We start from the raw sequence: 27,869 nt of genomic DNA, 5'->3' as shown, positions 1-27,869 counted from the left end.
CCAGGCCCAGGGCTCACTTTGCTGCTTGTTGGAGGGCATGTTCTGCCTCCTGGAGAGTCTCATGCAGCCGCTGCTGGTCCTGCTCCATGTCTTTCAGGAGATTCTTCTGGTGATTCAGAACTTGGTCTCTTCTCCTTAGCTCCTCTGTTGCACCATGGAGGCTCTGTCAGCAGTCAGAAAGCAGAGCTGCTCATCAGCCCAAATAAACTACACTTTATGCCATTGGCTACTGACCAATGTGGAAGACAAATTGATTGTGAAGTAGATTTGGACCACTGCATACTGAAGTTTTATGAATTTCCCAGCAAAAGCATTACTGACTCAGAACCCTGCCTCCTGCCCCCCTGTTTTTAGTATATTTTAGTATATTGCTATGTACTGTGTAATGTGTTTTAGAAAACAAAACTATTGTCAGCAAAAAAACCCAAAACAAGCCTCCACTGAAGACTTTTTCTTACATCTTTAAGAATAAAATATCCATAACTTTAAAAAAAAAGCGGCATTGAAGTGTTTTCTCAGTGGCCTAAAAGTCCAGCAGACTGAGCAGTGTCTGTGTATTTACTCCCGTTATTTTATTTACACAAAGACTGCATTATTTGATTTATTTAACAAAAGGTAAAACTCTGGTGACTGTTCCGGAAGAATAATCTTACTGTCAGAGATACCTTCGAGTCTTGGCTTCTATCTGGGTCTGCACATGTGTGCAATTCTAGTCTATTACTTAACTCCTGAATCCGTCGCTGGTGTTCTTGTAAAAGCAATCTTGCCTCATGCTCACGCTGCAAAGCTTTATCCAGTTCGTCATGTATATTGTCTTGGGTGATTATTTTCTGGAAAGAGAAAGAAGCTGTGTCTTACTCTGTAACTATATTCAGAGGTTTCCCTACCTGGCTTCCTGTGTTCCATTTGCAAACATACCAAATTTTAAAACAAACACATGCCTAGGATTAGTATTGAGGTTTTTTTAACATGAAGATAGATCACTGAACAATAAAATGGCAGACCCGTTAATTACTGTGTTTTTTATATAAAGAACATCCATGTAAAGTCTTGACATTCATTATTCTATTCAAATTAACACCCCAGGATGCAAAACCTCAATATTTAGAAGGAAAATTATGCAGATCAATGTTCAAAATTTTAGTGCATAGCTTATTAACCCTTGTAAACACATTTGTGGATTGTTTTTCTCCTCAAAAAATTGTTCCAGAAAGAAGAAGTAGTTCTTTAAGGAAAGTCACCTTCTGCATTCAAACTACAATCTAAAATGTGACTTTTCATTTTACTTTTCAAAGTGTGAATTTTCATCTAACTGTCCCAAAATACTAAGGGAATAAAACCTGTTAAGAACAAAACATAAGATGATTAGATATTTTATTATATTTATTTTTAGATAGAACTAAAAAAAAAAAACAAACAAACCAATCCATTTTACTAGCTAGGAACAGGAAGGACAATGGATCCTTCCATCATGTAGCAGGTATTCTCTGCTTAGAAGTCTTTGGATTGGGACACACTGACAGGTTCTACCAACTAGGCTTCAGGCTGGGGAACCCACAGTGTTTCAGTAAGTCAAGCAGCAACAGCAAAAGACTCAGGGGAATTTTGTGCATTTGTGCTACTGAGAATGTAGGAAAAGGCTTTTTTTCCCTCCTGCCATAAAGTTACTTCTTCAGGGAAACAGGCCCACCAAAATCAGTATCTTATTTATTATAACATTCATCAACATCCATACAGAATATAAACTGCTATATTTATATTTCATGAACATTCTTATTGAATACCCTCATTCCAGCTGACTTTACTCTGTTGAAGTGAAATTTTCTTTTAGGTTACCTAAATCACATCAACATTTCCAACAAATGGAAGAACCTGGATTGCTGAAGACCAAACTGTAACTTATACACGATACCTCCTTCTACAAATCAAAAGGAAACTCCAGTGGTAAAGGGGTATTTCTCAATACATCTGACTTCTAGTTTAGTGACATTTACAAGACAAGTTTTCTGGAAAATTCTGTGAAAAGTAAATCAATTTTATGCTTGTTTTCCAAAAGAACACAAATAAAAAAAATGTGTAGAAAGGAGAATCTCTTTTGAGCAAGAGAGTCTCCAGATCAGATATACTTACATGTTGAAGTGCATTTAATTGCTCTTGAAGTCTGTGGGCTTTTTCAGCATCCTTCTGCATCTCATTGAAAGTCCATTTGAATTCTGCAAGCTGTAGGTGCAGTGAGTGGGACTCTACCTCTGCTGTATGAAGCCTCCGTGATAATTCAAATACTTCTTGCTGCAAGATTGCTATGTTTCTCTATCAGCAAACAAAAACAAGGTGATGGGCTATAAAATCTGCTATTTTAGCAATAAAATAAATCATATTTAATACCCAAGAAAAGGAAGACAAAACTAATTTTTCCTCCATCTCTAAAAGACATACACAAGGGCAAAAGTTTGAACCTGTCACCTACCAAGGGTTACTGCAAATTACAAGGAAGTACTATTTTCACCTAAAGTCTACTATAAAAGATTATGAGAGAAAGAGTTTATCCTTTTATTTTGGTTAAAGGTAAGAAGGTTATCTTTACTGAAAGATAGAATGGTAAACATTAGAAAATAGAAAACATTAATAAAAAGCAACCTTGACATTTACATCAAGCCAAAAGCAAATTTGTTCTTATAAGCTAATACAGTTCTGATAGAACTTGAAAAAAAAAACCTTTTACTTGGATACACTGAACTGCCTCCAAAAATTCTTTGTCTATAAAAGACCTATTCACACCCTAATGTGTGACAAATCAACTTCTGAGTGTCCATATAGTGCTACTTCATTGTCATGGACTCATCACCAACAAAATCAAGGGTGCTATCAAGGGAGCTTCTCTGTTTCTGTAAATCTTCTGTTTCCATGAAGGAGGACTGTAAATCTGCTTACTGTGCTGGGCAGTCTGTCATACAATCCAGCTTCCAGGGCCTGGGCATTTACTCTGTGAAGTCCACAAGCCAGCTTCTGTATCAGGGAGTCCCTCTCCAGGTAAGCTCTGCACCCACAAGGGTTCCCTTGAACTGCCTCCATCAATACACTCAGATTGTCCATCAGTTTTGTAAAGGAGTTCCTGGCTGCACTGATGAGTGAGTGTCCAGAAAGCCAGGAGTTTGGATCTTTAAGAAACAACAACAAAAAGGAAACATCAAGCACGTTATTAGTTCCAGTTTCTTGAAATATGCGGTTCTTCTTCATTTATACAGGAAGGAACCTCTAAATGTTCTGAAACACAGAATATTGTGAATATTGAAACATGGCTCAAACTTTGCTTTTTAAGGATATGAATTCAGTTTATTGGAAACAGCATGATCAAAGAAGAAAGTGCCTAAACCTGAATCTAAACACATTTGATTAAAGGGCAACTTTTATAGTAATTTAGTGTTTAGCCTTTTGGAAAATGCACTGTCTTGTTTTTGTCCTGCTATTTTCCTTTATTCATATAATTTTTCCCCCTTCTAATATCCTTTTTTCTGTGACAAAAATGTGAGGACTCTAAAACTACAGGTTAACAAAGAACCAGGGATGGCAGCAATGCAGAGGAACCAAGGGAGCCTGTTTCAGTTCTCAGTGCAAATAAACTCCACAAACACTCTCCAGCTTTCTGCTTCCATGGCTTTATATACTGAAAGGATAAAATATCCTATCAGCCATTAAAGAAAATGAATCTGTTCCAAAAGTACATAAGATGTGATCATTCAGAGAATGTAGAAGAGGGTTATTATTTTACCCTGCAATAAAGTTAGTCTTTCTGGGAAACAGCCCCACTAAAATTTGTGTTGACTAGCTCAGGATATAACCTCTAGTCAAAGGTATCTATCATAATATTCAGAAATATCTCTTCAGAGCTATGATCCAGACAGTTTAGATAAAATCCTAAAACTGGAAATGATGTGACCACCCTGACTTCTTTAATTTTTTAATAAATTTCTGCTACAACAATAAACTGTTAAAATTACCTGGTTTGCTGAGAATACCCTGCACTTCAGAGAGGGAACTGATTATTGCAGCATAGAGGTTAGAGCTAGTCAACCAATCAAGTGCTTCAATACAGTCAACTCCTTCCTCTTCAAAACCTGTGAAACAGAATTGCAGCTAGCAGGATAACTGAATCACTAGGATATGGCACACTGCTATCTCCAGCTCTTTCAGAAGCTAACCAAAAATAAGCATATAAGCTGCAAATTAATCAGGACAATTTAGACCATATTAATCATGCTTCCAGAACTACTAAAAAATAAAAAAAAGTAGATGAATCTTCTAATTTGAAAAACATTTTTGATACCATTAATCCTTAGAGGGGAAAGCATCCACTGGTCTGGCAACAAAAAGGGACAAGTAGACATAATCTCTAAAGGGAATTTCAAAATCCTATACTAATATTTTATACCTGAATCAGAAAGCAAATTTTTCTAGGTTTTAGTAGGAAATAAATATTAAAAAATATTTAACAAAAGAAGAGGAAATACCTTCTCAAGGGAAAAAAGAAAAGTGATGGTTAATAATTTAGGAACATTGTAAGGTAATTACCACAGAGAAGATGCTGTAGCACCTGATTCTGAAAACCGTAACACAAATATCAAGGATCTCAGCTAGTGTTGAGTTCATGTGTACAATTGCAATTTTACTTGCAATGCTTAACAGGCTAGGCATTTCCTCTTAGAGTGAAATACATTTGTCAAGAAACATAAAAAACATAAATCCATAAATAATATTTTTTAAAATGTCATTAAACGTCTCTTTATGCTCAACAATAATAATATTGCTCTTTGTTATTCCCTAACCATGTAGTTTGATGTAACACTTTAAGAACATTCCACTTACGTGCCCCATGATGCCTGCCTCTGGATTCTCCCACACAAACTTGAATTCCAAGGCTTCCTCTTGAGCCATCTGTCCAGACAAAAAAGGAGCAAGAATTTTGGGCCAGAGTTCTAAGCCTGTTAGAGGCCAGAACTGCAATCACAGCTCTTCGGAACACATAAACCAGGTGTTTGGCTCTTCTCTGCCTCAGCCTTGCTTCGTCTTGATTGTTTTCCACATTCGTAGGGAGAGCATTAAGGAGGGTTCTGATCTCCTGGTTCACTAATTCACGGAGGTTCACCTGGTCCAGGAGAAGGTCTCTTTGGAAAGACATAGCACACTGTCTGCCATAGAGAGGACACAGGGCCCCTGACAGCAGTGCACAGGCTGCCAGCAGAGATGAGCGATCCTTGTAAACATTTGATAATGTATTTTTCACAGAATTGTTTTCATGGGCCAGTTTCTCGCACATTTGTTCAAGGCCATACAGTTTTTGCCTGTTTTTCTGAGCCGTTTCTTCACATTCCTGTGACAGAAACAAACCAAGCAAAAATGGAAGAAATATTAACTAGATGGTTTTTATTGAGACAAGAGCTAAAAGAAAACTGTTAATTTTGCCATTCAAATGATGCATTTAAGGAGCAAAAATTGTTAGTAACGATGTTGATGAAAGTATCTCTTCTAGTAAACAATTGCAGAATCAGATGTGTGAAGCCAAATCAATGGTATGAGGGAAATTTGCATGATCATCAACTGCAAATGGACTCCTGATTTCTGACAACAATCCACCAATACCGTGACACCTCACAGAAGGTCCAACACCACCTGTGTGCCCACAATACAGTTTTATGAGTTGACTTAACAACAGTAATAACATTCTCCAATTTCAGAGAGAACACTGATCTACAAAGCAGAGAGCCAGTGCAAGAGGAAAGAGGTAAGGAAGGCTGGAACATGAAAATAGACAGATTAAATTTTTCAGCATGCAAAGACTTTCAGTCCTGAAATCTGCATCAAATACAGCATTATTCTGATAAAGTAAGTTGCAATAACTCACAAATAACAAGGGACATCTATTTCCTTTATTTACAATGCTTTTAATTGAAACAGGTGTGAAGGAATGTGATGTTAAAGACAGTAAACAGTGGCTGTGGAATAACAGGGAACATTTTGGATTGCAAATAACTCATCTAACAAGCAGTGACAGTTTTACACTTTTAAACCACTTCTCACTGAAAATAGAATCACCTAACACTGTTGAAATCTACCACTGTTCTTAGGGGCAGTACATATATATAATTAAATTAATCCCCAGGTGACATCACATTATTGTTACTCTATACAATCTCTGCAAATGATGATGCTGAAAAAGTAGCTGCTGGCCTCCCTTCCTAATTCTTAAAACAAGCAAATTCGATCTTACAGTTTTACCATTCTCAGGAAAAAAAAAAAAATACTACCAGCTGTAGACCAAATCAGGCTTCTGGACTGGTGCTGTAGACCAAATTCTCTTCAGAATGCTCCAACAAAAAGTTATTTATTTCTTATTGTAAATGATGTCAATATTAACACAGTGATGGGTTGGTTTGTTGTTTGGTGGGTATTTTTTATTTTAAAAATACATTAAAATTCCCAAATGACTTTAAACTGCAAAGGGGCTTAAACTACTGAAATAATCCATTAAATGTTTAAAGAAAAAAAAATTAGAAGTTCACAGCACTGTACCTGTGCTCTTGCATGAACTTCTGCAAGGAGATTTGAGTACTGCTGTTCAAGATACTGCTTTTCTTTCTGCAAGCAATGTGCCTGTGCTTTTAACTGTTCAGACATTTTCTCCAAAGCTTCCTCCTGGTTCTGCTGAAGGTCATTCATAGTGTCAGTCTTGTGCTTGCAAATATATTCTAGGTGAGATATCTGTGTGACAAGCATTTAAGAAGAGATTATTATTTACCTTTTCACTTTATGTTTTAAAGCACAGACTATTTCATACTAAAATCTAAACTGTAATTTCTTCAATATTTTTATTAAAACTAAGTAAAACTCTTTCATGATAAATTAATTACTTGGTTCTCAAAACAAAACTGAAATATATTTTGAAACAAAGTGCTTTATTTGATTTTGGTTTTGCCATCCTTGTACCACCTTGCAGATGTTTGCCAGCCTCTTTGTAGGAAACCTGAGCCGGACACTTCATACATTTTTTTTAAACAATTTATTAAATTTTAGTAAATTAGTAAATTATTCAAGTATTTCCTTTAGAAGTTTGTGATGATACAATTATTGCAAACAGTAATTTAAAAACAGCCTTTAATTTTGTGTGTGTGTGTGTGTTGAAAAGCCAAGACATTCCAGATTATTATTAAGTTTTAAAATCATTTCAGGGAATTCTAGCATAGAGAATGTTTTCCTTCAAAGCAGCTCAGAAGTTTATGATGTGTTTTCAACAAGCATGAAGTGATTTATTCTTGTGGTTTAACACTGCACCTCCTAAACTAAATGGAGGAATGAACCAAGGCAACAATATTCTCCAAATGCACACACCTGCACTTTGTTACTAGAAAATATCAGCCAGATACTTCCCTATAGATCACACAGATCTGTAGAAAAAAAGTTTTGTACAACACAAAAAATTTAAAACCCGAAAAAAGCTGCTAAGTACTTGAGAAGAGCCCTAGAGACCTCACAATCAGTCTCAATAACAATACTTAATTAGAAAGCAAGCAACAATAAGACAGAAGCCCCACAAACACTGACAACAATATTCAACCCCTTCCCTTTCCTCCTACTTTAAAAGAGAAATAAACCAGAACACAAAGTGAAACTCTAAAGATTGACATAGCTTAGTCTCTGGAGCCAGCTGACTTCTTCAAAAAGGGATTTTTTCCTTCCTAAAACCACAAGGATTTCTGGAGAGAAAGGCCATGTAAGCTCACCTGCATTAAAATCACTCAGAAAAGTAAAACTCTTCCTTCACACAAATACTGACATATTTTATAATAGGTATTTCTATGGTGTTTCTGAATAAAAATGCCATAATCCAAAAGTTACAATTAAACAAAAAAAATCCACACTGGCATTCTTTCAAACAAACTCGTAATTTAAAGATGCCATTCCTGGTAAAAGTGTATTTTGTCTCTGGACTGTGGTAAAATAAAGACTTGCTTCATGATGGTAAATGACTACATTCTGTGAATTTTTTCATCAGTAAGACGGATTTATTATCTTTTAATTAGCTCCCTGTGGCTAGTCCTTTCAGAATGCTGTGCACAGAAAGTGGAGCTGAGAGACTTGATGCACACTCCAGTCACATCTAAATGCCCACGGCAATTGAATCAAACTGAGCAGTGGACAAGCCACAGCAAATGGTATTCATTTGTTAACGTCCAAATCCTTGTGGAGGGATGAATATCAGTCCTTCTTAATGAGACTGCAGTGTGAACAAATGTCACTGAACTCAGAAGAGCAGCTGGTGATTCAGGACACTCACCCTCTCATTTGCCTTGTGGAAATTCAAGATCAGGGCTTCAACATTCTCATACAAGAGTACACAAAACTCTGTCCAAGGTAATCCTTCCAGGGGAACGTTTGGCTTTTTGGCAAGCACATGGCTATCTGCCATTCTCTGGTATAAGTTTAGGAGGATGGGCATCTCACTCTGGAACACAAAGAAAAATTAATTGCTGTATTTGGGCAATGTTAAAATCAAAAGACATGTATTACATGTGTAGTAGCAGTGCTGGATGCAGCTGAAAACGAGCCTGCAAAGTTCATTCTCACAGCTTTATAAAATTCCTCAGTTTCAATTACTTGCAGTCCTCATATTGCATAATATAGCAGCAGAGTAAGAAAACATGTCACAAAATTTATCTAATTAGATACAGTATGTAAATAAAGTGTGTGAATAAATCCCAGTCCTGCTGGGGCCACAACCATAACTTGGCACAAATAAAAATTTCCATGCTCTTAATGGATGCAATTCATTCAGCCATGCTAATACTTTCAGGTGCATTCAAACCGTGCCTCAATACCTGCACAGCACACAGAAAATTGTCCAGTTGCCTTGGCAGCACAACCAGCTCTAAATTATTTTAAAAACCTGTTTTTCATGGATTATATATGATTAAATAGCTGGCCAAAAAAAGCCTAAAACTCCAGCAGTCAAATTCCCCAAGCCATGCCTCATTTATGTACAGTGAATTTAATCAGTGGTGTAATAAACTCAATCAGGTTATAAATAAATTTTAGCTACAGCAGCATGCAGTAGAAATCCAATTCCTCATACTTTTAGTACATTCAAGCAACTTAGAAACTTTGATTAAGATAATAGAAAGCTGTATCTCAAATGCCATGAAGACAAAGTATGTAAACCACTGTATCAGTACAGTTAGAAGTCAATATAAGATTATCAGACTGGAGTGGAAAGAACATATTCAGCAGGCATAAAAGTGGTATAAAATATGAAAAAATACTGCATAGGTCAGGAAAGTAGGAAGGGAAAATGAAGGGAACACCCTGACATTTTGACACCATTTTCGCGTGAGTATAGCAAAGACCAACAACAATATAATAAATGTTTTCTGTGCTTAGTTTCTGCTACAGTCTTCTGCTTTTTCATTTTGGGAAGTAAAATCAAAGCTGTTTCAATGGAGTAAGCAGGATCACATACAGGCACTCCTGCTTCCCAAACAAATACAAATACCTTTTGGAAAAATGCAAAGCCATCCAAGGCAATAAATATCTAATCTCATAAGGGAATCACTAATACAACTCATCCAAAAATGAATCTTTTTATTACCTGCTCAGGACAGTCCTCTAGTTTGAAATCCTTTGAGTAAAACAATTAAAACAACCAGCTCTATGAATATGGCAGTGAAAAAATCCTTGGGTTTATTTTATCTTTCAGTAGCATAGCATTAATTCTGAGTATACCGTTAAATACTCTTACATACTGTTTCCATTACCAGAAATCTTCCTCATTAACAGAATTTTGTCATGTATAACATATATTTTACAAAGGAATACAAATAAAATGGAAAACTCTTTCCACAGTAACAACTAGCAAGGACTTAAGATTTCTTGTCATGTATAACATATATTTTACAAAGGAATACAAATAAAATAGAAAACTCTTTCCATAACAACAACTAGCAAGCACTTAAGATTTCTAGTAGAACATTTTGATCTCGTCATTTTGTTTAGTAGTTATAAATAGCAATCATTGCTGTCATAGTTAGGGCAGACAGTTGCTTTTCTCTCTTTGTATTCCTTTTGTGCCTGATGAAATTACTTTTCCGGGCTAACTAGAAAATGTCTTTTAATACATTAATGCTTGCATGGAAGAAGTTATTCTCCCAGAAAGAATAAAGAGGATTCAGATGATTATTTTCTTTTCCTTACCATGGGGCCTTCATGCAGGCTGAAGCTGGTTGCAGCATTCACTAATCTCCCAGAGGTGTCTTCAGTTTCCTTCCTGTCCTCAGCCCCCTCTCTCCACTGGGCATTTGAGGATGAAGGGTATCTTTGTAAACTGGAAAATTTGCACAATAAGATACTTTAACCAAAATTACTTTTGTCAAATGCACTACATTTTTTTAAAGGATATTCAATGAATATGGCAGATACCACATTAGCATATCACATGGCTTCTGAATTTGCTTGCCGTTTTTTGGTGAATGAAGAAATTAATATTCCTTCTAAGAAAGACTTTTCAAGTGGTTACGTTTTCAGTTACCAAGCCTTGTGTCATGAAATTTAATTCATTATTTGGATATGGCCTTGAAATTATATATAACATAATTATATATTATTATATAATTATATATATTACATATATACATCAAGAGAATTCTTCATATTTCAATTAACACAAAAACTCTCTTCAGAGAGACCATGTCACATCTTGCATCATTAACCCTGATTTCACATACAGTTCTTGCTTCTAAGGTTTCTGCATGCCTTACTCTACTCTGGCTTGATTTCTAAAGCAGACTACCCAGAATTTTAATCTGTTCTTGTACTGTGTCAGTCAGGAAAACAGATATGCCAAGAGCCTGGCATGACTAAACAGGCAGCTGATGAGAAAACTACAGGGCCAGACAACAGCACAAAGGAGACAGAAGCAGAGACAGGTGTTGCAGTGCATCTAAAAATCTTGGTATCTCCCAGGGGTAAAACTCACCTCTGGTTTGTGTAATGTTAGTTCCTACCTGAGAACCTTTTCCCTTTCCCCTGTCCCATTGGCTGTGACCTCCCTGCATCCCCTGGTCACCCCTGCCCCCTGGTATAAGAGATAAGACCCTGAGCATTTCGGTCTCTCTCTTGCCCCGGATGGATGACAGACAATGAACCCGGGATTATTCCAGCAAGTTTGAGCCTCCTGTGTCTAGATACTTTGAGTCCGTGTTGTATCCACTCCAGGACCCCCTCCACCGCCTGTGCCCTGAGACGATCGGGGCTCTCACCACAGGGGGTGGGACAGAGGGGTCTCACCGGGGGGGAGGATTGCAACAGACAGGAATCCAAGAATTTAAAAAGATTGCCTGAGTATTTAGGCATGGTGTCAGGTAAGCCAAACGCTTGCTTAAAATCAATATTTGCATAGGATGACAAAGGCTTTTAAAGCTCAAGTTTTAAGTATCTTACTAAAAACATCTCCATAACCATGAATCTTGAATGAGTTGCTCAGGCCGCAAACTTCCTTTCTCGTAGGAAAACCAGTTTCTTTCATTCTCCACTACTCATCGTGTAACTCAACATGAACACCTGTGTATACAGACCCATACAATTCTAGGCTGAAAGAGAGGTCACCCAAGTTCTGTTACCACACACAGAGCAGATTGTGCTGGGCAGGAAACATATCCCAGGTGATTTCCTCTAAGTCTTAAGAGATTCAACTGACTTGCTGAAGTGGAAAACAATGTTTGCAGAATAATATAAGTGTGTTTAGAAAAGCCATCTTTTCTAGACCTGCTGGATGTGTTTTCCTAAGCTCACCCCAACCACTGCTGGAGGCTGGACCCTACCGTAACTATGATTTTCAAAATTTTTGGTTTGGCAAATAATCTGTAACAGGCCAGTTATCACCTGTACCCATGCACAATACTTTGGTTACTGATATGGGCCTGTTATTAATGGACTGCAAGGATCTGACCCTTTGGCTTGGTTTGGCAGATTGCACTAGATTTTCTGCTGACAGAAAATTGCAGGGAATGTAAACTACGAGTTGTACTCAAGCTGTTTACTGCCATTTTATGATGGCTTTAGAAGGAAACTTACTCTTTTTTTCCTCTCTCATGTGCATTTTCTGACTCTCTGAAATCTTTCTGTGCTACTACTGAAAAAGCTTCTCTCCTGCCGCCTGGCTCTTCATTCAAAGCATCTTCAAGTTCTTGAATTCTTAACTACCAAGTCATAAGAAAGCAGTTAAAGGAAGTTAGGAAAGACTACCATGGTCTTTAATGCTGTTCATTGTTCTGTTCTGTTTTTTACAGGTGAATATATTCTATTAATTCTATATGTAATTAGAAAGCACTGAACATATGTAAAAATGTATTAATTCATAGAGTTCAAAACAGTGAGAAATAGATATATTGACCAAAAGCATATTTTGTTGTCCTTTCATGGTGTTTGGATTTTCCTGTTTTCAATTATTTATATTACTGAAGTTTTCCAAGGAATCCTATCTTTTTAAGCAGACTCATGAAAGGGTGGGATTAACAGTAAAAGCTACACTCACACTCAAAAAAAAGCTCATGTGGAGCTTGTTCATGTACATAAACAAGGAAGAAAATCTTACCAGCTCTCACCCATAAAAGAAAAATCTCTAACTTCAGGTAATGTTAGCCTTCCAATTCCTTTGTATGTTATAAAAGCAGAGAGTGAATCATGGAAACTAAATCATCCCTACTTATTTAATCATCACTTCAGAAATCTAAGTGCCTGTACTTAAAGAAGGTCATAAGAAAATAACTGACTGAAGAAGTTTATGTTGGCAATGTTTATTTGTATTCCTCAGAAAACAAGAAAAAAAAGATTAAATTCCTGCTTGTTTTCTCATTTAGTTTTTCAAAAATCCAGTGTGAAGGCTTTGTAGGTCAGTAAAAGATCACTCAGCAATCATCTTACAGGTTTTTCACACTTGTTTTTTAAAAGAAACTAATTTACTGAATGGCCCAAGCCCTGTGTGATACAGTTTAATAACAGAAGAATTTAATATTCAAGTATACATTTATTGAATATATGACATTTTTTCATATATTCAAACTTCTCTAGTAATTGCAGACATAGTAGCTTTGAAACTGAACTGTACTCTGTATAATTACATTTGGAACTGCAGTCTCAGGATGCATTACTATCTCACACCTAGAGAAGCTGGACGTATGCACTGTATCTCCAAAATTATCTAAGCCCATTCCAAAGATAAAGGACTGGGTATTTTAACAGCTTAACTATTGTGAAACATTTCTTTTCCCCTACTGCTTCAATGCTACTTTGAATTCTCAAACATAAGAATGTGACATTTTATTTTAATATTTATTCTATTAATGTGATAGTTGCCTGGAAAAAAGTGAATCATGCTTTTTGAAGAGTTAAGATTTAGCTAAGGGTTAGAAACAATTTATAATGACCAAGATGTAAGTCCAATAAGCAAATGGTAAGTTAATAATTACTAGATGCTTAAGCCAGAGCTAATTTTTATATTGTTTGCTATTATGAGATTGTTTATAGAAGAAAGTGGAGTAAGTGAAGCGTTAGAAGAACAGATTGAAACCAGTGAGAACAGTGGCCATCACCTGGACTCTACACCAATCGATCACCAAGCAGGGGACCTTGGGTCATGCCAAAGAGTAACAGAGACATGATGAAAACCTTCCTGACTTCATCCTTTGGGGACCACTGACCCAATTCAAGACCACTAATCCAAATCAAGAGAACTGCACATGCATGAAGGACAATTAAATAGCCTCATTTTAATAATGAATGGGCATGGGAGGTGCTGAGGTTATGCATATATATTGTATGTGAGATTTTGAGAAATAAATAGAGGGTAGAGAACTTTGTTCAAGGCGGTCACACCTTTTGAGAAAGATCCCCCATGCCACCCACCGGTGAATAAATATACTACTTTCTAATTTTAATTAGTTAGAGGGCCTTTGTCTGTGAACATATTAGTTTTTAACCATGTAAAAGAAGATATTTTTCTATTACATTTTACAATTTTGACACTCATTGCAAAAAATATAGTCAGTGTTTTCACTGAAGCAAGGAAGTCTTAACATTCCTGGAAGATTGTACCTTTATAGGTTCATCTGTGTTACTGTAAACTTCTACCAAGTATTTAATAAAAAGTTTACCTGCATGATTTCTGTTGTGTATTTACATTCCATATGTGCTAGTCTCGCTGCCTCAGCGTTTTCCTCCAGTTTCTTTGTTTTCACTGTAGCTGCCTAAAAGCACATTTTGAAAATATTTAAGTCCAGAAAGATGATAACATCATGCAAAGACAACTTCATTTGTTCAGTTTATCAGGTCTCCATAAACCGACCTGTGGTATCTGAACTACTTGCACTTTGGAACTGTGAAAACTCATATCAATAAATAAATAAAAGAAAAAGTAATGCATATCCAGAGTATTAGAATATTTTCTGTTAAAAAAATTGACATAAGATTATGTTCTTGGTGCATCTTTAATAATCACGGATACCTATCTCCATATAAAGGCCTGGACATGGAATGTAAAATGAAAAACTGCTTTTAACAAAAGCAGTAACCACAGAGCTGTTATAATAGAAATTCACATGCAGTGTTAACTACACTGTTTTCTATTAAAAAAATCTTTTCACTTAGATTGATGAATGATTCGAAAAGGTCAATACACCCCAAAATGACTCCTGCCTTCAAGTGATGCAACAAAGATCAAGAAAAAGACATTAATATTAAACGTCATTTAAGACACTTAAGGTTGCATAGATACAAGTGAAGTCATTGATTTTGCACAGCTAAAGCAAAGTAGCAAGTATGTGAGACTGAACCCTGACTCTAAGCACTTCAGTAGGAAAACATTAACAGAAAAATAAACAAAAAATTTAAAATATGAGCTGTTGGCAATGCATTTAAAGTCTGTGTAACCTCACACATTCACAAAAGAAAACAACTGAGAAACAGAGATTTGTGGAAGTCCTACTAAATAGAAAGTCAGCAACAGCACAGAGCTTACCAAATCTGCTCCACAACATCAGCCAAAAGGCATAAGCTTTGCCTCCTCCCACAAGATTTAACTGCTTAATGTACTTAATTAAAAAATAAACATAACATGCACAAATACTCCCTCTATACCTCTATATTGCTAAGAGCATTTTCCCAGTGACATAAACCTCTTCCCATCTGCTGCTCAAACACCAGTTTTTACCTTTCCTATGAAACGGACGCTCCACATTTTTGTTAATCAAATACAAGGCACTCATAGCCCAACTCAGAGGTTCCACCCCTCAGAAATGAAACTGATTAGTTGTGTCCATGCTTGCTGAGACTTCTAGCATCAGGGAAAGCTTTACCTCCAGTTCCCTGATGAGCCTCTCCTGACGTTTTTCCTTGAAATCCAGATGGTTGGCCTGGAGCCTCAGCATCTTGCTGCAGCCATGGTGCTCTGCCTCTATATCCCTCAACTTCCTGAGCATGTTTTTCAGGACAGCATTCGTTTCCTAAAAATAAATAGGTAAATGAATAAATAAATACATCAAGAGGTACTTTTTCTAAGATAGAGTATTATCTTTACTAAAACAGTAGAGTTCAACAGTAGTAGAGATTTCAACAGAGTAGTGGAGAGCGCATCAGAGAAAGGTTTTAGAATTTTAAAATCTGAGACACCAGCACATGTCAGCAAAAGTGTTTACCCAACAGAAGACATGCTTTTAATTCACCACCAAGAAATCTGTGATGGCCCAAAAATCACTGTGAACATGACCTTCTGTGACAACACTAAAATCAGAGCCAGATCACCACCAGAAATCTTTACCCAAAAGAGTATGGCCCTTCTGATCTCTTCTGTCTCCCAGCTCAGTGGCAATGATAGAAACGGGGTGAATTTGGTGAAATGATGCATGGGGACAAAAGTTCATTTTGTTCTGAATTAAATGGCTAAAACATCAAATTAGATGTTTTTAGAAACTGTTACTCCCACAGACTAAATAGCTTTAATGTCTGCTATTCTGAAAAGGAAAATCTAGAAACTGAATTACTTAAAAAACTTTTGAAATACAAAGTCCTCAACTGAATAAAATGAGCTGGTCCCCACTTCAATTTATGCCTACAGAAACTGAATTAAACTACAGGTTGGGAGAATTATTGACATTACTGGGCTCTGCAGCTCTGTGAAGTCACTGGTACAAAATGCCCATATTCCATATGAATTTGTACTAAATGTAAGCTAATCTTCTAGCTTTGCATGTCCAGCAAGACAGGTTTCTTCCCTTTGGAATGCTAAATAAATAAATAAATAAATTAAAATTAACCATTTCTACAGAAATGTATGCCTTGAAAGACATAGAAATATTTATTTGTTCAGGTTTATCTTCCAGGTATTAACAAAAGTGAACTGGGAAATTTGAAATAAGTAACAGTTTGCTGTGAAATACTACAAAAAATTAAAAACATTTTATACTGGAAATGTAATTAATATTAGCAAACTCAAATTTTCATGATTATATCAAACTATATTAAACAAATTATATGAAACAAGTCAGCATGAGCTGCAGGTTTTCCGAGTTTTGAAGAATTTCTGAACTTTTAGGGTGGCATGACTGTTTAATACTATCCCCATAGCCACCTGCAAATATTTGCTCATGAAAAAAAAAGCTGTATTTTTTGTTGTTGTTTTTTTTGTTGTGTTTTTTTTTTAAACCATGTGTAAATGACACAATCTCTCAAGGGTTCTAAGGGAAAAAAACACGCAGGGATATATTTCCTGCCTAACCAGGAGGTGATGCTATTGCCCTTCCTTATCGAACTCCAACACCTCCTATCCCAGACCAGGATATGCCCAACAGAGCTCACCATGAACCTGTCACAAAGCAAAGAGGGTGGCTTTTCCGGTGTGCCCCAGAGACACATTTCAATACCGACTCCACTCCCATGCCTACCTCAGCACTTTCACAGCCAAGTTCAGAATTAGGCAGCTTTTCCAGCCAGGACTTGCCTACGTGCTCAGAATCCCACTTCTCTGAACGTATTAAGACCACAATTAAATCTCCTTAGCTTTCATTTTACAACTCTGAATAACTAAAGGAGATTTAAACCAGGCATGTAAATACTCAACACAAAAGACTGCAACACATTCAAAGTCATAATTTATAAACCCACATGTTTCTGATGTTTATCTGACAAGTTTAAATTAATTAACCATTCAAGCAACAACTAATGCAGTCAAGTCCAGATTTAACATTTTTTTATTTCCCGGAACTTTATAACTATATATAACATAACTGTAAGGTGATGATGGGCAGGGGAACACCTCCAAAAGCAAAGTGGGAAAACTGAATTTTTCTACTTCTGAAGGTGGTTTAGGGTTTAGCACCTAGTAATTAGTGAACCACATTTTCCTTTCAGAGAGTTTTGAAAATTCTGAAATACTTCTGCATTCAGAGATGTCAGGATTTTGACATCCTACAGCTCGTGCTACCTATTTAATGAGCTTGATGTATTCATGGCAATCTTAGTCTCCTCATGTTCATTACATTTCCTACAATTTTGTAGCTTTAATACATTTACAAACAAAACTCCTTCCTCCACAGCCACTGGCAGAGAACACTGACAGGGAACTGACAGAGAACACAATGTCACAAGCCATCCACTGCTCTTTTGTCCTTTTTTGAGGACAAACATCACTTGACAGAGCATAGCAAACTTTTTCACCTGATCTTTTGATGCAACATTTAACTCCCTGAAGGTAACTTTACAAAGCACTGTACACAACAGAAGGCAATACCCTTCCAGAGCCTCCTCAAACTAAGTCAGCCACTTACTGTTAGCCAGAATTCAGAGTTTACCCTGCTCTACCTGTCCACTTTAAAAAAAAAACAAAACAACTCCATCTAAAAGTAGGCTTCTTCACAGCCTATATCCTGCCCCATCTTTATAAGAATCAGCTTTGAATGAAACCTGACTTGTGTTTCTGCTTGTCTTGAGAAAGACCTCAGGTCCTTTCCACAAACTCCTTTGTTTTTCACTACTACTTGAGTTAGGTGTTTACCACGGCAAACAGCCACAGCACATTCCATCAAAGCCCCAAACCGTCATTACACACAAACTGTAACTTCATAAAGCTGTAATCTTCAGAAGTATTCTGCAGTATTTATCTATTTGGGGAATTTTTTTCCCTTAAATCAGAAAAACCTCAGCCACACACTTCGCACCAAAAAAACTTTCAGCCAACATCTCATGGAAGTTTCCATCTATTAATACATCATACCTGACAAGCCCTTTCTGTTTTCATTTTTTCTTTAATAAGGAATTCCATCTCAGCAAGGTATACTCTGCGGATGTTATCTCTCTCCAGTGCAAATCTTTGTTGTTCCTCTTCCCACTGCCACTGAGCACTTTGAAACATTTTCTCAGCCTCTGCTGCTTTCTGCTGATGTTTGTCATTGAGTACTGTTGTTTACAAAAAAAAGTGAAAGAGTAAAAGATAAATAGCACTGTGAATAAGCATGTTCAGAAAAAAAGGTATAATTAACATAAATTCTTCTGTGTATTGTTATATCGATATCCTAGTGAAACACTTGAACATTAACACTTCCAGTTTCACTACAGAGAAACAATCACATTTTGTGTTTCTGTAGCATGTTTCACACAAGGACATAGAAATGATTTGGTGTTTTTTATCAATTAAAGCTCTTCTCGTTTTGGAAAAGAATAAAAATTAAACTCTTTTAAGGAGGCCTCTATAGCATGGGGAAGTTAATTCCATTTTTCTGCAACATTTGGCTAGCTTATTTCCAAATATCTATGTGATACTTTGTTTCAATTAATTTCAAGCTCAGTTTAAGTACCAGTAAAGACACCTGCTGCATGAAAAAGACTCTAGGACAATGTAAGGCAGGTTGGACTAATGAGAAATGGCTTAGCTTTTCTGGGGAAATTTACTGCTGCTCAAGAGATCTAAATCTTCAGCCCAGGAGCTGCCCCAAGATAGGGAAATACTTCATATACTTCTCTGTGAAAGTTTCAATGCAAAGGAAAAGTTCTTTTCCTATAAGCAGTTTAACTAGAAACTTTGCTTCCTTTTGTAATAAATGTAGTTATGAATAAAAATTCGTAAAGACCTAAATAAATATATCTGTAGTTATAATAACATGAGAAAATATAAAATATAGTGTGGCCAAGGATTCCTCCCTAGGTCCAGCCGCAAACATCCATTTTAGAGATAACAATTCTAGCCGGCACCGGGATAACGATCCTAGCCGGCGCCCATCAACCTAAAAGAATAAGCAGGACACGGACCATCAGGCTGGACAAAAGAAACAAGCCCGGACGAGATACTCATCACCAGACCTGAACACCCCGCCTTGCAAGCTACAGTTGGGGAGCAATCAAACTAGACAAAGAAAGAAGCCCAGCCAAGATATTCATCGGCTCCAACCCCGGAGCGCACCACTCCGTCCTGATGGCCCAAACCAGGATGAAATCAAGGAACACCCAGGACCTTTTTACATATGAGGAGACTCTGCCCCACTGTCTATTGATTCAGTTCGCTGGTTCCAGGAAATCCATTCAACCAACCATCAAGACACTTGGTTGAACAGTGACTGCTCGGAGTTTTAGCCTCAGGGCACAAAACCCCTATAAGAACCCCGGACTGCAGCTCATACAGCATGGATTTGGGAACACCTATACCTTTGGGTATAGACCCCTGTCCACCCAGTGCTGCGCTGATCTATTTATTGTGGTTTTTCTCTTTTGTTGCAGGTGCTTAAATTGTTTTATAATAAATTGCTTTTTATTGACCTTATTTTGCCATTGCATTTATAACACTTTCACAAACTGGCTTTTGGGTCGAAATATTTTGTACTACCTTTTTATGTTACTGACTACAACTAGCTACTGTGGCATTTATGTGATCACCACTTTCTTATAGATTTCTACTTCAAATTCATCCCAGTCTTCTGAAATTTCTTCCTAGCTGGAGAAGGGTGAAACAACCCGAAGATCCATGTTGGGAAAACAGAGTAAATCAGTGGACACGATGATTGGGAAGACCTGTCAGATGTCAGGAAGTCAAGCCTCAAGAAGAACAGCAGAAAAACAGTTTGGAGAACACAGGGCACGAGTGAGGTACCCTGTCCAAGGATATAAATTGGGATGCATCAAAAGCATCACACAAGGTGAGCAAGGCTCCAAATCACCAGGAAAAAGAAGCAGTAAGTTAAAAACTGAAAAAGAAATGTAATAAACTAATCTGTAAATAAAAATTCGTAAAAAGTATAAATAAGATATGTATGTGTTGTAATGATATAAAATCCAAAATGTAAAAAATCCTTCTCCGGGTCTGGCCGGGATTTCCCTCCCAAAGGCAACAGATTGCAACTAACACCCAGATAACGAACATCAGCTCAGAAAATAGACAGGACGAGGGCCATCAGGGAAAAAAAAAGAACTGGCTCGGAGGAGATATCCATCTCCGGACCTGAACAACGCCCTGCAAATCTCTGTTGGGGAACAATCAGGTCGACAAAAGACAAGCCCCGGAAAAGGTAGTCGTCGCCAGACCTAAACACCCCACCTGTCAAACCAATGTTGGAGAAGCAATCAAAAGAAACAAAGGGAAAGGCGCTGCCGAGATATCCATCGACACCGGCTCGGATCACACCACTCTGCCTTGATGACACAAATTAAAATACATACAGAATCTCTTTACATATGAGGAGATCCTGTCCAGACACTTGTTAGCTCTATTTTTCCATGCCAGGAAATCCATTCACCAGACAATCAAGGACACTTGGCGAATGGAGCCTGCTTGGAATTCTAGACTGAGGACATAAAATCTCTATAAAACCCCAGGCCTGAGAACCCTCGAACGTGGATTTGGGAATCCTACACCTCTGGTGTAGACCCTGTCCACCCAGTGCTGCGCTGACCGTTTTATTGTGGTTTTTTCTCGTTGTTTGTTCTTTATTGTTTATTAATAAATTTCTCTTTTTATTTTTATCCTGAATTTGCCTTTGCATTTATAACAGATTGGTGCCATGACTCGGATCGGGAAAAACTGTGGGACAATCTCGTTGTCCAGGTCGGGTACCCCCGCTGATTTTGGCGTCCTGGGGAGCCGAGAACCTCCGCAGTTTGCTCCGACATCCGAACCAAATTTAGGCTGAGGTAAAAACCACAATAAAAAGAGAAACGGATCCAGAGAGCTCGGGAAGGCACAGAGCCTTCGAGAAAGCCGCGGCTTGGTAGCTCATAAAAAGTCGACAGTGCACGAAGACACCCTCGCAGGAAAATTGCTGTAAGTACTGAGAGGTTGAGCGGGTGATTGGGCAAGTGTGTGTGAGACGTGATCCGATCACGGAGCGAGTGCAGACTTCAAGGCCGCGTTTCCATCCTCCCACGAGGGAATTGGCTGGCCACGAAGGAAGTGATTCGGTGTGAGAAAGACTCTCTCTCCACGCTTGTAAAACCTGGGCCTAAAGGGAGTTCCAGGGGACTGATCACAAGGGGCTGAAAGGGGAAGAGGACGTCCAGTTGAGCTCGGGAATTAGTAAACCCTTTCAGTCAACGGACCTAGGAGAAGGTCCAGAGGAAAATCGAAACGCTAACTACAAAAGACCCCGGTGCAGCTAACCGAGAGGTGAGTATTAGCAGACTTTGATTTTTCTGGCAAAAGCGGAACGAACACAACGCAGGACAGGTAAGATTTTTTTGTTTAAATTTGGGGCAGAGAAAAAGTAAACTACAAAAGAAAGGAAATGAGAAGGGCCCTTCCGAGAAAGCGAAGGAATTGCTAGACATCCCACCAGAAAGTCCCTTGGGATGGATGTTGAAATATTGGGAAAATTGTCCCAAGAGGAAAAAGAAATCCAAAGCAAAAATGATCTATTATTGTGCCGAGGTTTGGGGAGGGCAGGAACTGAGAAGCCATCTCACTTGGCCGGTACTAGGAACATTTGAAAGGTGGACGTGCAATGAATTACTCTCTTATGTGGAGAGTAAGGTTTCCTTGGACCCTGAGGAGAAAGAATATGCCAGGCTCTGGTTAACTGCCAGAGTAGGGTTATTTCCAATGAAACTAAAAGGTGGATCAAAGACAGAAACCTGGGAACCCCTTGATCATTTACCCCCTCCATACCACGGGCCGGCAGAGCCTTCTGCGGTGGATCAAGTGGTGCCGTCAGCACCCGCGGGTTCTCCAGGGCAACCGGTTGAAACACACACATCGCGAACAAGGGAGTCGGCACCAGCAGTGGTTCCGGCAACCCTCCCTTTGTCCCCGCCTGTGGAAACCCCAGCTGCCACAACCTCTCCAGAGTCTATGGTGGTGCAAGGCTGGGGATCACCCTATCCACAATTGCCCGTCCGGCCGCCACAGCCAGGACCCTCAAACTTAATAGAGGGGGTCCCTCTCGGTAACCTGGCGGCAGCAGACTTCCCACAAATAATAAAAGAACAAACCCCCACAAACCCCAGTTCCCCTCCTGCGAGTAGGACTCGTTTAAAAGCAAAGTTGATGAGTGAGGAGTGAGAGGAGAATGAGAATGGACACCGAATGTTTCCTCTCAGGGAAATGCCAACTGCCCCTGGAGTAATTGGGTTCATGAATGTACCCCTTAACTCAGGGGATGTGCGAGCGTTTAAGAAAGAGATGGGGCGATTGCTAGATGATCCGTTTGGGGTGGCTGAAAGATTGGATGATTTTTTGGGTAGTAATATTTATACATATGAAGATCTCATGGCCATCCTAAGATCACTGTTTAGTCAAGAGGAAAGAGAGATGATTAAACAGGCTGGTATCAGAGACTGGGAACGGCGCAACCCGCAGGGGACGCCAGGCGATCAAAAGTGGCCTAGTGTGAGCCCGAGTTGGAATGCCCAGACGAAGGAAGGTAGGAGGAGCACGATTGATCTAAGAAATATAATCGTGCAAGGAATAAGGGAGGCAGTACCCCGAGGACAGAATATTAGTAAGGTATTTGGGGAATGCCAGGGAAAGGAGGAATCACTCACCGAATGGTTAGAGAGATTGCGACGAAGTCTGCAGATTTACTCTGGGACTGACCCTAGCTCTCCGGTGGGGGAAGTCCTGCTCACAACCCAATTTGTGGCAAAGTCATGGGAAGATATCAGAAGGAAATTAGAAAAGATCGATGGGTGGCAGGAGAAAGGTCTCCAAGAGCTTCTGAGGGAAGCTCAAAAGATTTACATGAGGAGAGAGGATGAAAAGCAGAAACTCCAGGCCAAAATATTAGTGGCCGCAGTAAAAGAAGTACAAAAACAAGATCAGACACAGAGCAAGTTTAAAACAGTACCGAAAAAGCAACAAGGGTCTCAAAAGGGCGGTCCCGCCCCACGAAAAGATCCTCCGGAGTGTTTCTACTGTAAAAAGGTAGGACACATCCAACGGGACTGTCGACAAAAAATAAAGGATGAAAAAGTATTTCAAGAAGATTAGGGGGGTCTTGGGCTCTTTCAGATGGGGACGGTAACAGCAAAGGAGCCCTTGATAAAATTGAAGGTGGGTCCCCATTGTCAGGAAATAAAATTCCTGGTTGATACGGGAGCTGAAAGAAGCACCCTGCAGAAATTACCTATGGGATGTGTGGCAAGTAAGGAAAAGGTGGTTGTAATTGGTGCTAAGGGAGATCCCTTCAAGGTCTCTGTAATAAAAGATGTGGAGATTGAATCGCAAAATAAAGTATGCTTAGGAAATTTGTTATTAGTAGAAGAAGCTGATTACAATTTATTAGGAAGAGATATGATTATTGCATTAGGTATAAATATTGTTGTAAGAAATTCCGAATTGATAATAAAGATATTCCATTTAACTCCAAAAGATGAAAGGGAAATCGATCCCCGAGTGTGGCATTCAAAAGGGGAGGTGGGGAAGTTAAATATTACTCCCATCAAAATTGAAATAGAGAACCCGGAAGATCCGATAAGGATCAAACAATATCCCATCCTGATAGAAGGGAGAAGGGGTTTGAAATTAGTAATCGATGACCTTCTCAGAGGGGGTACCCTCGAACCCTGCATGTCCCAACACAGCACCCCCATCCTGGCAGTAAAGAAAGCGGATGGGAGCTTCCGACTGGTTCAGGATCTCAGAGCAGTAAATGCTAGAACCCGAACCAGGTTTCCGGTGGTGGCAAATCCTTATACTTTACTAAACAGACTCTCACCCGAGGATGTATGGTATAGTGTAATTGATTTAAAAGACGCTTTCTGGACCTGCCCTTTGGATGAAAAAAGTAGGAATTTCTTCGCCTTCCAGTGGGAAGATCCGGACACCAACAGAAAGCAACAGCTAAGGTGGACCGTCCTCCCGCAGGGATTTGTAGAATCTCCGAACCTGTTTGGACAGGCTCTGGAGCAACTACTCACCCAATTCATTCCAGAGGAGGGGACAAAATTACTACAATATGTAGATGATTTTTTAATTGCCGGAGCAACGGAAGAAAAGGTGAAAAAGAGCACGATTTCTTTGTTGAATTTTTTGGGACAGAAAGGATTGAAGGTATCAAAATCCAAACTGCAATTCACAGAGCCTGAGGTAAAATATCTTGGACATTGGACATCTCAGGGAAAAAAGAAATTAGATCCTGAGAGAGTGGCGGGAATTCTCACGCTCCCTGCCCCAAAAACAAAAAGACAAATTAGACAATTTTTAGGGCTCCTGGGATATTGCAGACAGTGGATTGAAGGATTTAGTGAGAACGTAAAATTTCTGTATGAAAGATTAAACACCAATAGATTGAAATGGACAGTACAGGATGAAATTAAATTTCAAGAATTAAAGAATGCCCTCATAACTGCCCCAGTACTAACCTTGCCAGACACTAATAAAGAGTTTCAGCTGTTTGTAGACGTGAGTGGACAAACAGCGCAAGGAGTTCTGACCCAGGAATGGGCAGAAAAGAAAAAACCCATAGGATTTTTTTCAAAAATTCTAGATCCAGTCAGTCGAGGCTGGCCTACTTGCTTGCAAGCAATTGTGGCAGTGGCTCTGTTGGTCGGGGAAGCGAAAAAGGTAACCTTTGGAGCTCCTTTGATAGTATTCACCCCACATGATGTAAGGAATATCTTACAACAGAAAGCAGAGAAATGGTTAACTGATTCGAGGCTCCTGAAATATGAAGTCATGTTAATCAGCTCACCAGGCCTGGAACTAAGAACAACTACTGCACAGAACCCGGCGCAGTTTTTGTTTGGAGAACCAACAGGTAAGCTACTTCATAATTGCATCGAGACAGTAGAACTGCAAACCAAGGTTAGGCCTGACTTGGAGGATCAGGAATTGGAAGGAGGAGAAAAATGGTTCATTGATGGCTCCTCAAAAATGGTTGAAGGAAAACGAAGATCAGGATATGCCATCATAAATGGCATGACAGGACAAACTATAGTATCGGGTCCCCTAAAAGCAAGTTGGTCTGCACAGGCTTGTGAGCTATTTGCTCTCCTAAGAGCTCTTCAGGGCTTGAAAGGAAAAAGGGGAACCATTTACACTGATTCTAGGTATGCATTTGGAGTGGTGCATACTTTTGGAAAAATATGGGAAGAAAGGGGTTTGATTAACACAAAAGGAAAAGATTTAATACATGGAGAAATAATCAGGCAAATTTTAGAAGCAGTCAGAGAGCCACAGGAGATATCGGTTGTTCATGTAAAAGGACACCAAACTGGGTGGCAATTCCACACGAGGGGGAACAATTTGGCGGACAAAGAAGCAAAACGAGCGGCTTTGTTAACGGTAAGTATTCCTGAGATAGTCCCAAGGGAACCACCAGAAGTTTCCTTGCTCCCTTCGGAAAAGGAGCTGGAAGAATTCAAAAAGGTAGGAGGCTACTTCAAAGAGGGTAAATGGTGGTTACCAGACGGGAGGGAGCTAGTCCCAAAGGGAATAGCAAAAGGAATACTCAGAAGGTTGCACGAACAGACGCATTTTTGGAACCAGGGCATTGGCTGAACAATTTTTGAAATTCTTTGGGTGCAAAGGAATCTTTGAGCTCGCAAAACAAGAGGTACAGGGGTGTGTGATATGCCAAAAAGTAAATCGATCAAATTTTAAGCAATCAAATTGGGGAGGTCGGCCCCTCTCGTACCGGCCATTTGAAAGAATCCAAGTTGATTTCACAGAATTACCAAAAATTGGTAGAAATAAATTTTTGCTGGTAATAGTAGATAAGTTGACACATTGGGTAGAAGCTTTTCCCAGAGCAAAGGCTACAGCCCAAACAGTGTCTAAAATTCTACTAGAAGAAATAATTCCCAGATATGGGATAGTGGATCATATTGACTCAGATCAAGGCACTCATTTTACTTCAAAAATTATTAAACAATTATCAGAAGCATTAGGAATAAGATGGCAATATCACACCCCCTGGCATCCTCAGAGTTCGGGGCAAGTAGAAAGAATGAATCAGACATTAAAATTGCAGCTGTCCAAACTTATAATTGAAACAAAAATGTCTTGGATCAAATGTCTCCCCTTGGCATTGTTGAATATCAGAACCATGCCACATTCCGAAACAGGCTTGTCCCCCTTTGAAATGCTATATGGAATGCCATATAAGCATGGAATGCTGGTAGCACATCCTCAAGTGGAGGATGTGCAACTTCAACCATACCTCATTTCTATAAATAAAAATTTACAGGAACTGAGGAGAAGAGGATTGATTCCTCAAAGCACAATGCTGGGATTTCCCATTCATCAGATTCGACCAGGAGATAAAGTTCTAATCAAGGTGTGGAAGGAGCTTCCCCTGAGCCCTCACTGGGAAGGCCCATTTCTCGTCCTCTTAACTACAGATACCGCGGTTCGAACTGCCGAGAAGGGCTGGACACACTCTTCTCGAGCAAAGAAAGTTTCAAACTACAATTCCTACGAGTGGAAAGTTACTACCCCTCCGGGAGAATTGAAAATCAAGCTTCGGCGACACCACAAATGAGTGAAGAACGGATAAGTTGTACCAATTTTGATTGTTACTGCTTTCCTTTTGTACACTTTAAGTGCGCTTATTGTAAGCAAATTTGGGTGGCTCACTGTTTAAGAGGGTATAAACCAAGGGGTTTGTGCACTAAGTGTTTAGAAAAAGAATTAGATCAGACCAACCGATTCCTAATACTTGCTACCCGGGCGGGCCGGCTGGAACTCGACTCTCCTGAGTGGTTCCTGTTTTTCCGAAAGGGATTGAGAGGTCAACTTGACTGCAAGGCGGAACCTCTAGTAATTGAGTGCCACCGAACAATAAAAGTACCGTGCAGGATTGACACGATCAAAGCATCTCGGTGGGCGATCTTTAAGAGAAGGTTTGCCATCAGGACTTCAAGGGCCCCTGAAGACAGTCCCTGCTGCCGAGAAGATGGCTTTCCCCGCCGTATGTTCATATATGGGCGAAGGGCAAGGCAGAGGGATGCAGTGGTGGGGAATCCTGATGATCCTGAACCTAGCCATGTGCTTGGCCGAGGGAATGAACCCCGAGGCGCCTCCAGGAGTGAGTCTCCCGGGGAAGTGTGAGCAGTGCCGAACTGCCACAGAAACCGAGCGATTGATCATTTGTCCTCCAGAATTGCACGCAGGGGTATGCTGGTCAAATGATACCCAATTTGATTTGTGCAAATTAAAGGGGAAGATTTGGTGCTCCAACCCAGGGGCAAGTATTATGGAAAAGCAATTTCGGACCTTGGGAAAACAAAAGATTCAAACAACTCACTTCCAAAACAAAAGGGAGGTAAGGGGAGTTTCCCCAATTTCGGTCTGTGGACAGTGTAACAAAACTGTCTGGATTGGGGGGAAGAGGCAATCAACTTTCATAGCTTATTAC

General features: G+C 39.1%; 1 protein-coding gene across 1 annotated transcript in view; it reads right to left on the bottom strand.

The window, feature by feature from the left end:
* The window catches only part of LOC131572611 (coiled-coil domain-containing protein 171-like), a 57,533-nt gene that overhangs the window by 19,824 nt on the left and 9,840 nt on the right, over nt 1-27,869 (bottom strand). Inside the window, 13 exon segments of the mRNA XM_058825858.1 lie at nt 18-189; nt 680-830; nt 2,131-2,310; nt 2,932-3,158; nt 3,999-4,115; nt 4,864-5,368; nt 6,568-6,756; nt 8,330-8,497; nt 10,240-10,369; nt 12,118-12,242; nt 14,196-14,288; nt 15,396-15,542; nt 18,308-18,489. Coding sequence (XP_058681841.1) covers nt 18-189; nt 680-830; nt 2,131-2,310; nt 2,932-3,158; nt 3,999-4,115; nt 4,864-5,368; nt 6,568-6,756; nt 8,330-8,497; nt 10,240-10,369; nt 12,118-12,242; nt 14,196-14,288; nt 15,396-15,542; nt 18,308-18,489 — 2,386 coding nt within the window.

This window comes from Poecile atricapillus, chromosome Z (genome assembly GCF_030490865.1).
Source record: "Poecile atricapillus isolate bPoeAtr1 chromosome Z, bPoeAtr1.hap1, whole genome shotgun sequence".
Lineage (NCBI taxonomy): Eukaryota > Metazoa > Chordata > Aves > Passeriformes > Paridae > Poecile > Poecile atricapillus.
Note: the sequence above shows the minus strand (reverse complement) of the source record. Positions and strands in the feature narration are given on the sequence as shown.